Source organism: Phaenicophaeus curvirostris, chromosome 2 (assembly GCF_032191515.1).
Source record: "Phaenicophaeus curvirostris isolate KB17595 chromosome 2, BPBGC_Pcur_1.0, whole genome shotgun sequence".
Taxonomy (NCBI): Eukaryota; Metazoa; Chordata; class Aves; order Cuculiformes; family Cuculidae; genus Phaenicophaeus; species Phaenicophaeus curvirostris.
In genome coordinates this window covers 24,301,986-24,320,332 of record NC_091393.1, presented here as the reverse complement: position 1 = coordinate 24,320,332, position 18,347 = coordinate 24,301,986, and the positions used below count along the sequence as shown (strand labels likewise).

Here is an 18,347-nt window from a genome sequence, read left to right as displayed (position 1 = left end):
TATGAGGAACGGCTGAGAGAGCTGGGGGTGTTTAGCCTGGAGAAGAGGAGGCTGAGGGGAGACCTCATTGCTCTCTACAGCTACCTGAAAGGAGGTTGTAGAGAGGAGGGTGATGGCCCCTTCTCCCAAGTGACAGAGGACAGGACAAGAGGGAATGGCCTCAGGCTCTTCCAGGGGAGGTTTAGGATGGACATTAGGAAAAAACAATTCACAGAAAGGGTCATTGGGCACTGGCAGAGGCTGCCCAGGGAGGTGGTTGATTCACCTTCCCTGGAGGTGTTTAAGGCACGGGTGGACGAGGTGCTAAGGGGCATGGGTTAGTGTTTGATAGGAATGGTTGGACTCGATGATCCAGTGGGTCTCTTCCAACCTGGTTATTCTATGATTCTATGATTCTATGAAAAGGAAGGATGTAATACTCAAGTGAGAATATAGCATCAAGCAGGGAGGACAAGGTGCAACCTGGAGAAAAAAAATGGCAAGCAAATAATTTTTCCTTGGTATGTGTCCTTTCCTGCTAGTACTTGACAGCACTGACATTAGTAGACAGTATCTGTAAGAGGTAAAGCCTTTTGTCATAGAAGACATCTCAATCGCGGGAAAGTCTGTGGGGCAATGGTATATGAAGTAGTAAGAATCCTTTTGACAGTTTTAAGACAGGGATTATCTCTTGAGATAGAAACTTCTGTAGCCAAATTACACCCAGGAATTTTACACAGGCTTCTGTGTAAGAGCACAGCACAGCACACGTCTAATGTCAGTAGCTTCGCTTTGTCATTATCCTAAAAGGAAATACCCTGTTACTTTGACTTACTATATTCATCAGAATAAGAGAAGAATAACTTGAGAAAATACAGTCAACACGTGTTAAGACTTATGAATCTGCGGAAAGTATAAGTAAAAGAGAAAATTATCATAGAACAACATTGGGCAGGAACATATTATCAGATATACAATTACTATTTTCCCTTAGTTAAATATATGAGACTCATTCCTGAGAAGGTTTGGATACCTACATGTCATTTCCTAACAGACATGCAGTAAACGTGTGCATCAGTTATGAAGAGTAGCTGATATGACACAATTCCACAATCTGCTTTGCCTCGAAGTATCATTTGCTTATGCCACGAGACCAATTTTAAGAAAAGAAGATGGCTCTTATAGATCCACTATGGGCTTCATTGGGATGTTTGTTACAACGTTACAGTCTACTACAGCAACTTCTGGATTAAAAGCTGGTCTTCAAGGTCATAAATTTTAAGCCTTCTGGAGAAATCAGCACTGTCATCAGGCTTTTCACAGTGAGACTTTTCAACACTGGAAAGTTATCTCCTCCCTGGATAAACTACGCTTTAGGAAATTTCTGCAATCAACAAAAGATGACAAAGAAGTAGTTGCAAAGCACAGGGTATTTGGAAGGAAGATATGGGACTGTAGCAAGAACCTCTGGAATGCTTTTTAGTAAACATGCCATGTCTAAAATGTTATAGCAGAGATGGTGAGGGTACAACTGCCTTTTGCTCCCTGCTTTTCCTCAGAACCTTAGGGACTTATGAAAATGAATTCTGGACAAATCACACATGACAAAAAAAATTATTCACTGGCCATTCAGATTTGAAGCCTGCAAACAAAATCTGCATGTTACACACATGCAGTCCAGACAAAACAAAAGCCAGGTGATCTCATAAAATGGAAAGTATCATGGTATATTCTGGAAAAGCCCACAGCTGGGTTAATCTAAAAGGTTATTATCACAGCCTTTCAGCTAAGTTCCCACAGGTATAATTTCCAGAAAGTTGCATTATATGTATCCTCTTAAGAATAGTCTGCATGGACATGTGTTTACTTACCACAGCATATGAAGTTTTTGGATCCTGGGATGAAGGATTTTCAAGCATATACCATATATAAGATTCTAAACTGCAGTTTGAAAAACCTCAGATCAGTTTACAGTGATCCACAGAACACTGTCATAAAGTGTTCAGATATTCTTCACTAACTCAAGAAACTCACCATAACACATGAAATAAATGGAGCCCAAGAAGAAAAAGCAAGTTAAAAATAGAGGGAAGTCACTAATCTAGAGAAGTGAAAATTGTTAGTTTTCTTTCAGAAGAAGAAATGCCATAGAATAGGAAGAAAGGCAATCACAGTCAAGCAAGTACAGACACCTTTACTATGAGCATCTCAGAAACCTCTGAAAATGCTCCAGACCAGAATTGGCGCCTGGTCTGTGAAAAGAAAGAGACAAAGCTGAGAAACTTCAGGGAGCAAAAAAAACCTCCAACAGTAAATTCCCACGGAAATTACTTTTTCTGCCTTTCTCTTTCACCTGCTTTGCTCTTAGATCACCTATTTTTTCTTGTAAAGGACATCAGAAACAAAATGAGAAGCAGAAAAAATGGCAAGGAGATAGCTTGTTTCCTAGGTTTGAACAAATAACAACCAAAAATATTTTTTTCAAAAGTAAATAAAAGTTAGTAATAGAGGAAGGCTGCTGCCAGCTTTCTCATTCCTCAGTGAATCTTAAGAAGGGACCTGAAACTAATTTATTTACCATAGGTGAAAATGTGCCTTTTGCAGGATTTTCTTCCTGCCCTTTTCTCATAATAGTGGAAAAGTATGATGGTGCTTTATAATTAAGAACAATTCTTTAGTGGTTGAATATTAAAAATCAACAGCTTAAATGTCAGAAAATTTCCTTGAAATCATCGCACATACGCAATAAAAGAAACAGATCATTGTAGTACTGCTGTAGGAATTCTTTCCTCCGTATATTCTCTTGTATTAACTTACAGGACTTCAAAACTTCACTAGCACAACAATTTCCAAAAGGAACAAGTACTGTTTATGTGAAAAAAATAATACAAATCTAATACAAACCTAATACAAACCAGTGCAAATAGTAACACAAATCTGTTAAAAAACGAAACTGGGAGGACTGAGTGCAAATCTCCAAGATATACTTGTCTGCCATGTAGATAAGAAACTTGCATATCAATGCATGCCAAGACAGTCATGTTATTTTTTTAATCCCTTGTTTGAAATACTGTAGTTATAAACATAATATGAATAGTTGAAAGGTTTTCAGTACTTCCATGAATTTAAATTTCCAATATATTATGTCAGAACAATTTTTTGTGTGACTTTATTATGCAATGTCACTATATTTGTGAAAACAGAGAGAATAATTTCTTATTTTGAAAGCTTATTTTATATACATATACATGCTACAGGGGTGAGAAGTGTAGTTAAATAGTTAAAGCCACTTGTCTTTTGACTCTAAGGAATTGAATGTCTGTACAAAAATTTTAGGAATCAGAATGAAAATGTGTGAACTTCTTAGATACTGAAGAAATAAAAGGACAGTTTATTTTAAACTTTAATGAAAATACAGTGCCCAGAACTTTGATGCTTAATGTACAGGAAGATAAGAAAGCATATACACTAATGATATGCAGACCATGCATGCATGTATTTACCTTCACAAGATGGAGAGGAACCTTCAAACTGCAACTGTGCATTCAATTTGCAGGTTAATATATCTTGTCCAATGAGGGTGAAACCAGGATGGCACTTGTACTTCACAAAATCTCCTGAAAAGTTATCGACAAAAATACCATCTCAAATATAAGTATATGAGAAACTCCAGTGGAAGGTGAAATATTGTGATAGGTTAGTATAATTAAAATTCGAGCGCAAACACGAGAAAAGGAGATAGTATTTTTTCACCTATTTCAAAGTCATCATCTTCTGTAAACAAATCTGCATGTGGAACTGTAGGGGGTGGCTGACACTTCTTAAGCTGATAAGCTGCAAATTTAAATGAAGAAAAAAAAAAAGATTAAATACTGGTGTATTAATTATTTTACAGAAAATTCATTCCCTATTCACACTTCTTAAATTACCAAAGCTGCATTGAATCTCATAGACTCTCAGTTACAACATTTTAAAAGTTAAAGGTCACAGTGTTACATATTATCAAAAAAACAACCGCAAGTAATTATTTATCAGTATAGGTAATATACTACACCACCTAGATAGTTACAGTTCCGCTGTAGGATTGGAACATAGTGATGTTTCTGAGAAGATTTTTGCACCTACAAGGCAGCTATTTCATGTGGATGCCTTTGCATCATGTGATAGGACTAATAGTTATAAATTGTAGATTACTTAGATTTCCTGGAAAATCTATAATTGACTTTCACCTACATGCAATGCCATATTCACTCATATTTTAAGCAAATTTGAGTTTATCTTTCTCAGGATACAGATTTATGTATTTTCTTTAAAAAGGAACTGCAGTAGTAGTATCAGTAATAATAGTAATGATGTCAGCTTCAAGTACATCAATAGCAAAAGGAAGACTTGGGTAAATATGGGCCTGCTGCAGAATGAGGTGGGTGGCCTTGTAACAGAGCCTACAGAGAAGGCAGAGTTGCTGAATGCCTTCTTTGCTTCAGTCTTTACTGCTAGAGCCAGCTGTCAGGAATCTCAGACCCCTGGGGGAAGACAGGAAGTCTGGAGAAAGGAATACTGTCCTTTGGTTGAGGACAATCAGGTTAGAGATCATTTAAGCAAACTGGACAATCACAAATCCATGGGCCTGGACAAAATGCACCCAGGAGTGCTGAGAGAGCTGGCAGATGTTATTGCTAAACCACCCTCCATCGTTTTAGTAAGATCATAAAGAACAGGATTGGTACCTGAGGACTGGAGGAGAGGCAACGTCACCCCAGTATTCAAAAAAGGCATGAAGGAGTATCCAGGAAACTATAGGACATTCAGCCTCACCTTTATCCCCAGAAAGGTGATGGGACAGCTCATTCTGGGTGTCATCTCCAAGCATGGGGAGGAAAAGATTATCAGCAATGGACTACAATGAGTTCTCCATGGGGGAATCATACTTGACCAATCTGATAGCCTTCTATGATGGAATGACTAGCTAGGGAGAGGAGGGAAGATCCATGGATGTTTTCTATGTCGACTTGAGTAAGGCTTTGGACACTGTCTCCCATAACATCCACCTAGGTAAGCTTAGGAAGTATGGTCTAGATGAGTGGAGAAGTGGACAGTGAGGTGGATTGAGAAGTGGCTGGATGGCAGAGCTCAAGGCATTGTGACTAGCAGTCTGAAGTCCTGTTGGAAGCCTGTAGATAGTGGTGTTCCACAGGAGTTGGAACTCAGCCTAGTTTTGATGGGGCATGTTCATCAATAGATGAAAGAATGTATTCTGATGATACAGAACCAGGAGGCATGACTGAGTCACTAGAAGGCTGTGCTGCCATTCAGCAACATTGGCACTGGTGAGACCACACCTTGAATACTGTGTTAATTCTGGGCCCCTCACTACAAGTATTTTGAGGCTCTGGAGAGTGTCCAGAGAAGAGCAACAAAGCTGGTGAGGGGGCTGGAGAACAGGCCTTATGAGGAGCGGCTGAGAGAGCTGGGGGTGTTTAGCCTGGAGAAGAGGAGGCTGAGGGAAGACCTTATTGCTCTCTACAACTACCTGAAAGGAGGTCATAGAGAGGTGGGTGCTGGCCTCTTCTCCCAAATGACAGGTGATAGTACAAGGGGGAATTGCCTCAAGCTGTGCCAGGGTAGGTTCAGACTGGATATCAGGAAAATTTTTTCACAGAAAGGGTCACTGGGCACTGGCAGAGGCTTCCCAGGGAGATGGTTGAGTCACCATCACTGGAGGTATTTGAAAGGCGAGTGGGTGAGGTGCTCAGGGACATGGTTTAGTGGCAGATAGGAATGGTTGGACTCAATGATCCTGGAGGTCTTTACCAACCTGGTGATTCTATGATCTGGACTGACTGGAGTTTTGGGCAGAGAAGAACCTAATGAAGGCAAGTGTAGGACCCTGCGGAAGTACAGGTTAGAGGCTGACTGGGAACAGAGCAACTCTGGCAGTCCTGGTAGACAACACAAAGTCAAAGGAATCTTGAGGTGTATGAAGAAGAGTGGGGCCAGCAGGTTGTGCGAGATTATCCTCCCCCTCTACTCTTGCCCTAATGAGGCCTCATCTGGAACATTGCGTCCAGTTCTGGGCTCCCCAGTTCAAGAAAGACAAGGAAGTACTGGAGAGAATCCAGTGGAGGGCCACAAAGATGGTTACATGACTGGAGCCTCTCAATCTTGTGATGGAAGATCTGAGTATATTTAGCGTGGAGGTGGGAAAATTGAGCGGGGATTTTATCAATGCTTATAAATTTCTAAAAGATGAGTGTCAAGAGGATTGGGTCAGACTCTTTGCAATGGGACCCTGAGACAGGATAAGGGGCACCAGGCACAAACTGGAGCACAGGAAGTTCCACTTCAGGACAAGGAGAAAAATTCTTTACTGTGATGGTGACAGAGCACTGGAACAGGATGCCCTGGGACTTTATGGAATCTCCATCTTTGGAGATATTCAAAACCCACCAAGATGTGATCTAGTATAACTTGTTCTAGATGAACCTGCTTTAGCAGAAGGGTTGGACTAGATGATCTCCAAAGGTCCCTTCCAATACTTACCATTCCTTGATTCTGAGAGCAGGATGATTTTACATTACACAAAAATACAAAATGCAATGCCTTTAAAACAAAATCTCTTCTCTACTCTTCAAATATCTTTCAATAAATTGTGAGCAATCTTGTAAGGAAGGTAGCTGGTACAATGAGTGATGTTTCTAAAATGAAGTAGAACATCTTACAGTAGCTGACAAAGTCCTTTCTAGGTAAAAAAATCCAACCAGAGATTTATTATTGTGGTCAAAATGTACATACTATAGAAAACCTCTCCTCTTCAAGGAAGAATGACAGTCAAGAACACAAATTCTCCTGGTAACTTGATAGTCTTACCCACCTGACATTTTTCATTATTCAACCCTCCCACCATCCCATCAACCTTTCTGACCATGACCAGTCAGATGGTGAAGAATTATATAGCAGAAAATTAAAATACTTTAACTAATATATGAACCAAAATAATGAAAAAAACCCCAAAGCTAAAAGCTCAATATTACAAATTACAAAGTTTACAGATATTTTTAAACTTCATTAATTGATTGTGGGAATTAGATGTTAATGATATACAGCAAACTGACCATGAAAATTGAGGACAAAGAACCCTCCAGTTGAAAAATCACTGTGAAATTTGAGGAGAACTTGATTGGTGGAACTGTAAGCTGTTTCCAGAGCTGTGTTCCCACTGAAAACTCCCAGCTGAGGTGAATTATGGTCAGGACCATCCCTATGAAGGCAAATACAAATAAGCAGCTGAAGAAATACTGAACATAACATTTAAATTCTCAGTATCTTTATTGTGGAGGTCAGATTAAATTTTTGTAAAATATGTTTTTCCTAATTGTTTAAAAATAGGATTTTTTCTTTTTATTTCTAGAAACACAGAATACTCTTTCTAACTTCAAAACCTAACATTTTTTTGAGCAATCAGGAGTATTTTACAATAGATTTTGGCGATCCATTAGCAGGAAATTTATTGACTGACTGAATTTTCCTCTGTTCCTGCCAAATATTCTCATGTAAACACCTTCTGGAAAAAAAACCAAAATCTAGAAAACTCTTGTAATCTTATCATATTTCTAACATTTTTGACCCAGATCCTAAAGTTCTTATTCATGACTAACACATCCAGAGGTGTGGAAGCTGCAAGTTACTCTTTCCATTTAAATTCATTCCAAAGTCTCAGAGATCTGCTGTGAAGAGTGGAGGTGGGGAATGGAATAAAAAAGGGAAAAATAAAACTTTCGCGCTTCTGAACAGTGAGATAGACACCCAAAAAGGAACATAGACTACTGGTGCCAGGCTGAATTCATTTTCAGTGTCATCATGTAGAACATTCAGGCCTGAACAGGCAGAGTAAATAGCTAAACACACACCTCCTTGCTTTTATAACTGAAGAGATTTTTGAGCTCTGCAACACTTATTTCTGGTTCTTTTGTATACTTAAATGTAATGATTCTAAACAAAACATTTTGTAATATGTATTATAGAAGGCTGGAGATTATCTAGAAACTCTCTGAAAGCCGTTAGCTTTTGACTTTATATGGATTTTAAATCAGAGGGAAATTTATTCACCTCAGTTGTATTTTTGAAAGTCAAGGGTTAGGTAATTTTTGTCTTTCTCAAACGTATCATGATAATCCATTCATAAAAAGAAAAAATAAGCATATGGACAAACTCTGTTTCAAGTTTTAAAAGAATGTATGCCACATATAAACTGTGCACATAACTTGTATTTTTTTAAAATACAAATTAAATTATTTTTTTCTTGTACAGTTTTTCAGGGATATTCAGGCTTCCAATTTCTGCTCTAGTATTGGTGACAATAATTGGCATAAGAATGTATTTCTTCTTCCTGTTGCCTTGAAAATACTACTGAAAGTAATGAATATTGAATAGGAACTTGAAAATTTATTTAGGTTTTCATTTTAAATGTTGGTTTATTAGGGTCAGAAAAAAGGAAAAAAAAAGCTTTGATATTAAGATCTGACTTTTCATACAGGATTGAACAGCATTTACATGAATGGCCTAAAATTACGCTAAACAACCTCACAGCAAATCCAGGTGCTACCCATCACTGACACTTCACAAAATTAGTCTAAAGAAAGTAAGCTTGTAATTCATGGGCAATTGGGAATTGAGGGAAATAAGTTATAAAGCAGTTGTTTAAAAATATTATTTGAAAGAATATAACAACTCAGGAATTCAGCGCATACTTCAGCCAAAAAAGTTCAAAAAGCTGACACAATTGCTTAGGCAAAAAGAAAAGTCTTTGATACAGTTAGATCTTTACCACCCAAGGGGGTTTCTTTTTAATTATTCAACATGACAGAGAGGACAACCTCTAATGCATTTTAGACTTGGATTTATAGGCAATGCATATAGCAGAGGAAGCCAAATGGCAGTTCCTGAACAGTTATGCTTCTCTATAAACTGACTGGATTTTCCCTATATTATATCCACTTTAGTTTTGCTGTGTGGAAAAAAAATTCACCCCTAACCGCAATAAGTACAGAAAGAGGGAACTAGCTGGGAGATAAGCTGGGAGATAACATGTGAGTTAAGTACCATCCTATATTCTGTGCACTGCCCTTTTACGGAACTATCTGTAGTATATATGAAGACAAATGACTCTGCACATTATATGAGTTACTGACCAGAGCTGGTCATAGATCAGAAAGTATATAACAACTTCAGCATCTTCTATGTCTGCTCTTCAATGCACTAAATTCTTCTGCAAGAATTTAGGCAGCCCTGAGACCTCTTCCTCCAGGTGCGGATACAAAGCTGAGGTGGGTTTGGGGGGGTAAGAAATTCAAGTTTAGAGAAGGTGAAACAAAAAATATAAAGCTTAAAGACTTAGAAGTGCAAGGGCTGAAGTCCTGGCTTGAGTACATCTGTCAATCATATCAAGATGTTATGACAATTTAAGAAAATTTTAATGAATGTCTAAATTTGTTAATCCCTAAAGATATCAAAAAGTTTTGCCATAGCTAGCATACCTTTCATTATATTTTCATGGAACACATAATTCAATATAATGCAGATTACACCACTTTGGCCTCATATGGCCTCACTTAAGAAACAGAGAGCTCATAGAAGATCTGATTGATAACTGAATTTGAGTTTCAAAATACTTTCGGAATAATAAGGAGTTCAGACAGTGATATATGATATAATATCTATCTTGGGACAGTGAGATCTGATAAATCAATGAGAAAAAAAAAATCACTTTATTTTTGAAAAATTGCATACCAAACTGCAATGTAGTCATTCACAGGTTCAGTCTGGAGTAAGGTAAAGTTGATATAAATCCCATGGCCTGGAGGTACAATAATTAACCAAGTACAATCCTTGGAATTTGGGTATTCATCTGGAAATCCTGGGGAATAAACTGTACCATTCTGAGCAGTCACATTATAGCCACAAGGAGCTGAAAAGAAAACAAATGGAAAATTAGGAAGAGAACCATACTTTTTCATATTAAAAATACAATACAGAAAGGATCCAAATTCTAAAAGCTCCACACGTCATGACAATCTAGGTCTTACTAACAGCATTTTTCCTTGCTTGGTTTCTTCTCAGAGACACAGAGTCTTGATATTTCTAAGAAATTATTTATATTGATGTCTTTCAGATTTTATTTCTTAAAATCCATAAAAACCTACCAGGAATATTGGTTTTATACTGAAACTAAGTTACCATACATTTTAAAATAGGCAAATAAACAAACACATAAAACTTGCATGTTTCCCTAGAACTGAACCCTAACTGAACTGGAGCAAAATTCTGAAAAAAAAGCTAAAAAACTGATTGTTCTTTCACTACCAAAAATACCATTATACTTTATTTCTGACAGTTTCTTGGTATGTCTAATCATACAGTTTGTATGGCGCCTATTTTTATGACAAGTAAAATGAAGATAGAGACGTGAATTAGCATACATTGGCTGAATGAAATCTGTAGGCAAATCAATGCCACAAAACAACAGTTGATTTAATTCAATGATAGCAAATATGCAATAAAGTCTTCTATTTGAATTTCAGTTTTGGGGAGATTGGCTGATTATGGATGAAAGCATGGATCTGAGTAGACATATGGCTCATTACAGTGAGACTTCAACCTCATCTGTGGGCTCTGGAAATTTTCTCATTAGCCCTTCCCATAAAGCTAACGTTACCGTTATCAGTGCTCCTATGACTCTCATGAAGACCTCCTTTGTTTCCTCTTTACCTTTCAGCAAATGATGGAAAAGGAAAAGAATAGGAAAAGGGGAAAGGAGAAAAGGAAGAGAAGAAAAGGGGAAAAAGAAGAAAAGGAAAAGGAGGAAAACAAGAAAAGGAAAAGGTAAAAGCAAAAGAAAGAGAGAGAAAGGAAAAAAAAATAAGAAGGAAGACTGAGAAATGAAGGATGTCACTTTTCCTGTATGGTTTAAAGTTGCTGTATCATTGGGGTAGAAGGATCATCTGGCTAGTTGATGAGTAGCACTTTTTTGAGGAATCCTTTGAGCAATCACTGAATTTATAGGACACGTCAAGGAGTCTTTAGCCACTTCATTTTCTTCATCCATATCAGTACTAGCTAGTATGCTGCACATCTCCCCATCTCAGAGCAGAAAGGCAACTACTCCTGAACTACAACCCTTTAGTGCCCAACAAAGGAAGGGAGCAAAGGAAAATGGATCATTGATTCTCGCTCTGATTCCTGGTTGCATGAACAGGCCAACAGCAGCTGGCAATGTCTATTAGCTCTGTCAGTTTTGTGATGAATATCTGACTTGTGCCTTTTTTTTTTTCCTGTTCCCTAATCCTCTACATTTAAGCCACGCTCAGACTGTCTCGTCTCAGAAATCTAGACTGTTCTCCACAGAATTCCATGTCTACAGCTAAAAGACTGCTTTGACAAGCATGTTTACTGCACTGAAATACACTTCCTGACTCTAATATAGTGACAGGAGGAAATCATTTAAGTTCTAGTTAAGATACAGGATATTTCTGATAGAAGTTTTGCACTTAAATATATTTCGAGTGTATTATATTCTGACAGATTTACTAATGTTGTCAATGACTTCATACACTTTTTGCTTCTGTTATTCTCTAATACTTTACAAAGAATGCAGATTGAACATATCTCAGTAAAATAGTCTAATTCCTCTTATATTCTTGTTAGCCATGACAGATCAATTAATTATCTCAGAAAGAAAAGAAAAAGGTGTCACATGTAAAAAACTCTAATAGAATACACAACACACACGGCTGAAACTAGTCTTTCTCCAAAGATCCTTAAAAATCATAGGAGACGGAAAATTAAACAGAAAGAACAGACTGTATTTCACACAAGAAAAAAATAGCTTTACTTTGACTAAAAAAATCACTCTAAACTAGTGAAGTTATCATGTTACACTTTGAATGACAGCTGTGCAGAAACAGAGATTTTTGAAATGAAGAAAACATATAATCAAGTCGTCTAAACTTTTGAACGCTTACAGTAAAACAGATGCTGATTTACAAATGTATGAGTACCAAAATATGTGCTCCCATGCCCATTCATACCTAATTCCAGACAGTAATCATTTTTAAATATCCACCCACAGGCGCCTAAACCGAACTGCTTACTTTATTGACAGCTCCATATGTTATGAAAAGACAAATATGGTATATCATTAGGACAATCTTATCATGCAGGACTGAATTTGTAGAGCATAACTACATGGCAGGCTTCTACTATGATCTCATGAGCAGAAATTAATCTCATTTTCTACCTTAGTCAAATTAAGCTCTTCAATTTATCTCAAATCACCTGCAGCACAGTGGAGAATGTGATTTGAAATGGTGATGGCTTCCAAATGCATGCAGTATATATTGCTCTGTTTGGACAGTCCTCTAGTGCCAGACTACAGTTTTGAATCTGTGAATTCTCCTCCTCTGCTCTCTGTTCAACATATCTATACTAAAAATTGGTTAATAACTATTAAACCGCTTTTTTGTATGTGTTTCCATGACTCCACATGGTGTGTGTGTGTGTGTGTGTGTGTATATATATATATACCAAGTCCTGATTGGTTTAACTGTTTGGCTTCGAGAAGTAGGGATGTCTGACTTCGTGACCTAAAATCAAGCAATATAAATATGTATGGGGATGAAAATACCCATGGCTTGGTTTACTAGCTTAAGGCAGCTGAATGACATAACTGGTGCTAGACATCACAGATCTAAGATGACTTAAGGGAATAATCTAGAAGAAAAGTTCTAAAATTCTAGCCTTAGTGCTCTAAGTGACAAAAGTCAACCCTACAATTATAGCCAAAATTGCCCATGAAATCTCAGAAAGTTTCAAATTTTTAACAATTCTTTATAAAAAGAGCAAATACACATGCAAAGTGTTTTGCTGAGGCAGGGCAGGGGTGTTGCTGCTGTTGGCAAGTTTTTGTAGTTCAGCTAAACTTTCCAGGCACACACATTTTCTCTCATATGATCAGGTAACTCCTAAGATTTGTTTTCACAACACTTACATAGACCTTCAGTGAAACTCCTTAGCTGATCAAGCTTCCAATCTCAACACTATAATTTATCAGCTTTTTTGTTACTATTGCTTTCCTTTTCAACTGATGACCGTGATATTACTCACCGGGAAAAAAAAAACACAAACAAGCCTGAACCAAACAATAAACCCAGAACTTATCTTCAGCATACAGGGAGGGACCTCTAAAACTGTTCCAGTCTCCAATGACCCTTTCTGTGAAAAAAAATTTCTGACGTCCAGCCTGAACCTCCCCTGGCGGAGCTTGAGGCCATTCCCTCTCGTCCTGTCACCTGTCACTTGGGAGAAGAGCCCAGCACCCTCCTATCCACAACCTCCTTTCAGGTAGTTGTAGAGAGCAATGAGGTCTCCCCTCAGCCTCCTCTTCTCCAGGCTAAACACCCCCAGCTCTCTCAGCCGCTCCTCATAAGGCCTGTTCTCCAGCCCCTTCACCAGCTTTGTTGCTCTTCTCTGGACTCGCTCCAGAGCCTCAACATCCTTCTTGTGGTGAGGGGCCCAGAACTGAACACAGGATTCAAGGAGCGGTCTCCAGTGCTGAGTACAGAGGGAGAAGAACCTCCCTGGACCTGCTGGTCACGCCGTTTCTGATCCAAGCCAAGACGCCATTGGCCTTCTTGGCCACCTGGGCCACTGCTGGCTCATGTTCAGTCCCTGTCAACCAACACCCCCAGGTCCCTCTCCTCCAGGCAGCTTTCCAGCCAGACTTCTCCTAGTCTGTAGCTGCACAGGGTTGTTGTGCCCCAAGTGCAGGACCCGGCATTTGACCTTGTTAAACCTCATGTCTCCCCACCCTCCATCAGATCCATGCTTCCACCCAGCTTAGTGTCGTCCGCAAACTTGCTAAGGGTGCACTCGATGCCTTCATCCAGGTCATTGATAAAGACATTGAACAGGGCTGGACCCAGCACTGAGCCCTGGGGAACCCCACTTGTAACTGGCCTCCAGCTGGATTTAACTCTGTTTACCACTGCTCTCTGGGCCCAGCCAGCCAACCAGTTTTCCACCCAGGAGAGTGTGTGCCTGTCCAGGCCAGAGGCTGCCAGTTTCCGAAGCAGAATGCTATGAGAATGCACCCTCAGCAAGTCTGCAGGTGACACCAAGCTGAGTGGTGTAGTTGCCACAGTGGAAGGACAGGATGTCATCCAGAGGGACCTGGACAGGCTCGAGAAGTGGGGCTGTGAGAACCTCATGAGGTTCAACAAGGCCCAGTGCAAGGTCCTACACCTGGGTTGAGGAAATCCCCAGTTTGAATACAGGACAGGGGATGATGTGATTGAGAACAGCCCTGTCAAGACGGATTTGGGTGTGCTGGTTGATGAGAAGCTTGACATGAGCTGGCAAGCTATGCTTGCAGCCCAGAAGGCCAACCGTGTTCTGGGATGCATCAAGAGAAGCACGGCCAGCAGGTCGAGGGAGGGGATTCTGCCCTCTATTCCTCTCTTGTGAGACCCCACCTGGAGTCCTGTGTCTAGTTCTGGAATCCTCAACATAAGAAGGAGATGGAGCTGTTGGAAGGGGTCCAGAGGAGGCTACAAAGATGATTATGGGGCTGGAGCACCTCATATATGAGGACAGCCTTTGAAACCTGGGCTTGTTCAGCCTGGAGAAAAGAAGGTTGTGAGGAGACCTTATAGCGACCTTCCAGTACCTGAAGGGAGCTACAAGAAAGCTGGGGAAGGACTGTATACAAAAACTTGAGGTGTTAGGACTAAGGACAATGGGTATAAACTGGAGAGGGGCAGATTTAGACTAAACATAAGGAGGAATTTCTTCACCATGACGGTGATGAGGCACCAGCCCAGGTTACCCAGGGAAGGGAAGTTGTGGCTGCCCCATCGCTGGTGGTGTTCACAGCCAGGTTGGATGGGGCAGCCTGATCTAGTGGGAAAAGATGAAGTAGCTTATTAAATATGAAGGAAAGCATTTTCATGACATAAAAAATTCGAGAGATTTATTACAGGCTAGGATAGCAAAACAGAAAGACTTTTGATATTGTTTACATTTCTTATCAAGTGAGGAGGCTAGAAGACTGCATCAAGATGGCTGTCATAATGATGACCTTTCTTATTAATCTTCCCAGTTTAAAATTTAATTTATACACTTTATTTTTCTTATTTCTCATTTGTCACTATAAAAAGGATCCCAAAAAAGTGTGCTCTAAGAGACTTACATTTTCATGTAAATGTTCCATATTTACCTTAAGATATCAGTAGGATTACCTTAAATGCCAGCTGTTCTATAATAAAAAATAGCAATAAAAAGAACGAAATACAGCTAGAAAAATTCCTAATACTAAAATAGCAAAAAACTTTCATAGAACCAATACAAAATATAGTGAGTGTGAAAACAATTTTCAAAGGGAACAGAGATTATGAATTACATAGTAATCTAAGCATCTATACTTCTAAGAACATACATAAAACAATGTGCTTTCTTACTGATAAGAATTTCAAACTGCATCTCAGAATTTTATTTATTTTTAATCCATTTTAATTAATAAACTAAGAGGATATAGGGAGAATATGGGTTTCATATCTTAAATATCTTTATTCTAGGAGTGCAAAGAGCATAGGTCAACTTTAGCAGGAATAGAGAAAAAATGTTTATCCTCTTATCTTTTTATGTCCTTTAAGTATTTTATTTCTCTATTCTTACGCAAGGTAAGAAGGCACATGGTAGCTGACCAGCAGAAGATATCCAAATGAATTTTGAAAACCTGAATCAACAGGTGGCAAGATTTAGAAGGATTAAACATTATCACTTAGTGAAATAAGTCATATAAAGTCATGCATTATATAAAGACTGCACAGATGTTATTTTACCAAATAATTAGTCCATATCGTCCATATGTACTTCAGAATTATTTTTTTCTCCACATTTTTTTAAAGCAGCATCATTATTTCTAGACAAGATAGCCCCTATGCTTACCTGATATTTTACTTGTAACTCTAAACAGAACTTTAATGTATACAGAACATATGCTAAGAATATCCTGTCATCATTTTTTACATGTTTGTATCACTCTTTAAATGATATTGTAAGACTTTAAGGTATGCTTAGCTTGAAGAAAAATATTACATATTTGTTTATGGTGCAGTTTTATAACTAATAATCTTCTATTTTATTTAAAAGCATTAATAAAAGTTGAAACCATGACCCAAACAACTTTGAATAAAAATACGTATTTTAAATAGTTCTTCCTTATCTTTGAGTATTTTCAGAATGCAAAATTGATTACATTTTAATTCAAAATTAAAGCACTATAAAAAATATTACGTGAATTAATAAGTCACATGAAACTACACATCACAGTCAGTGTAATGGACCTAGAATAGGTCTTGTAAAACATGATCACACTTCCAGAAAAGTGATTGAGTCACCATCCATGGAGGTACTTAAAAGACATGTAGATGTGGTCCTTAGCAATATGGTTTAGCAGCAGAATTGGCCACATTAGATTTACTATTAAACTCAATGACCTTACAGATATTTTCCATCCTAAATAATTCTATCAATCTACAATTCTATTTAAGTGTAAAACTGAAATCTCCACTCCTGTTCATTTACTGTCTAATTCAAGGGGTACTTAAAGACAGCATCCCTGGGAAAAAAACCACATAGCTGGAGTACTTAAGCCCAGGTTTTAGCCTCAATGAATTCTCTTAAAATAAGTAGAGTCAGCTCCAATAGTCAATAGAAAGATACCTGGCCTTATTATTATCAGAAAAAAAAAGAGGAAAATAAAAAATCACACAGAATTTAAGGTAATTTATCACATTATCATGAATACTCATAGTCAATACAAGTGACAGATATTAAAATAAACAATAATCTACGGTTGAGGAATATGATTCATTAAATATTTATGACTTACAAAAGCACATACCATTCCAACTTTAGCTGCTTACGTTACAGATTAGGAAAAAAGTTTCATTCTTTGGTAAAAGCTGCATTACACACACACATACAAGCAAGTAAACATGCAGAGAGCATTGTGAGTTCTGAAGCAAAGTTACCTTCACATCTGGGGAAGTGATAGTTCCAGTTTCTGTTGATTCCATGTTGGCATGTGAGAACAGGCTGACCCCTCAAAACATATCCAGGATAGCATTCAAATGATACTGACTGACCCACACTGTAATCTGAGTTGACTATATAGCCATTCAAAAAAGGAGGAGGATCCGGGCAGTTCTGTAACTCATAAGCTGGAAGAGAACAGAAGTACTTTTTATTGCTTAGTCAGCTCTTAAGAGATGTAAACATTAAAATAAAATACTGTAATGCATTCCATAATAAGTAATCACCAGAATGCCAAACTCCAGTAACAGAGTGATTAACACATGAAAAAAAAAAATCTATTGTGACCATCCAGATTTCGATAATGGAATGAAGAATATTACTCTTGAGACAAGGCATAGAAAAGATCAAAATTTTATATAGAACGAGTTGCTATTTACATTAGAAATTTGTAGAGGAAAGTCAAAGAAACATTTGGTACAGGGCATGAAGACAGATTCTTGTGGTTTAGCAGTTCATGTTGAAACTTCAGATTATGGTATTATGTGTTTGTTTTTAAATAAATTTCTAGGCTCAGACTCAGTGCCTAAGAGCTAAGAAGTGATAGTTTTAAAATAGGACAACAATTTTTTAACCAAGATACATGGAATTAATAAATAAGATGTATATATCTAGTAAGTATGTCACTAAGTGACATAATTTAATAAGTACATCAAACACTTCCATGAACTTCATAATATTCACTTTTAATTTAATATGTTAAGTCTGAAATAAAACCAGTCTTGCTCTGAATGTGGGAACATTGAATCCACTAGCTGCACACAGTAATACTAATAATCTAATTGATGAATCTTAACAAGTCAGTATTCTGCTGTCACAGAATTTTTCAAACATCTGTTTCCTATTTCAATACACAAGAAATAATTCAATTCATTCCAAGTAAGAAATAGTAAAATTTTCTAGAAAAATATTTTTTCTATGATGCCTGAAATTAAATTATATTTATTAAAGAAACATATATATGAATGACTGTTTACAGTGTGATTTCCAAAATTTGAAACTACTTTTTTAATAATTAATATGCAAGTATACCTAACGGCAGCTTGAGAAGTTCAATTTTTTTCTAATAACATTCATATACTGTTCTGTATGTCATCTACTAGGAACAGATGTAACTGCAGCACAACAAAAAAATGTAGTTTTGTCGCACTATGAGCACTATGTAGCAAAACAAACACTTCAAACTGAGGATAAGCATATGTATGATGGCTTGTAATTAT

At 37.7% G+C, this 18,347-nt stretch overlaps 1 protein-coding gene across 1 annotated transcript in view; it reads right to left on the bottom strand.

The window, feature by feature from the left end:
• Positions 1-18,347, bottom strand: part of CSMD1 (CUB and Sushi multiple domains 1) — a 1,116,699-nt gene that overhangs the window by 109,669 nt on the left and 988,683 nt on the right. Inside the window, exons 42-46 of the mRNA XM_069851527.1 lie at positions 17,067-17,255; positions 9,766-9,943; positions 7,092-7,237; positions 3,733-3,813; positions 3,483-3,596 (exon numbers count right to left, since the gene is read on the bottom strand). Of these exons, the coding sequence (XP_069707628.1) occupies positions 3,483-3,596; positions 3,733-3,813; positions 7,092-7,237; positions 9,766-9,943; positions 17,067-17,255 (708 nt within the window). The remainder of the gene's footprint in view (positions 1-3,482; positions 3,597-3,732; positions 3,814-7,091; positions 7,238-9,765; positions 9,944-17,066; positions 17,256-18,347) is intronic.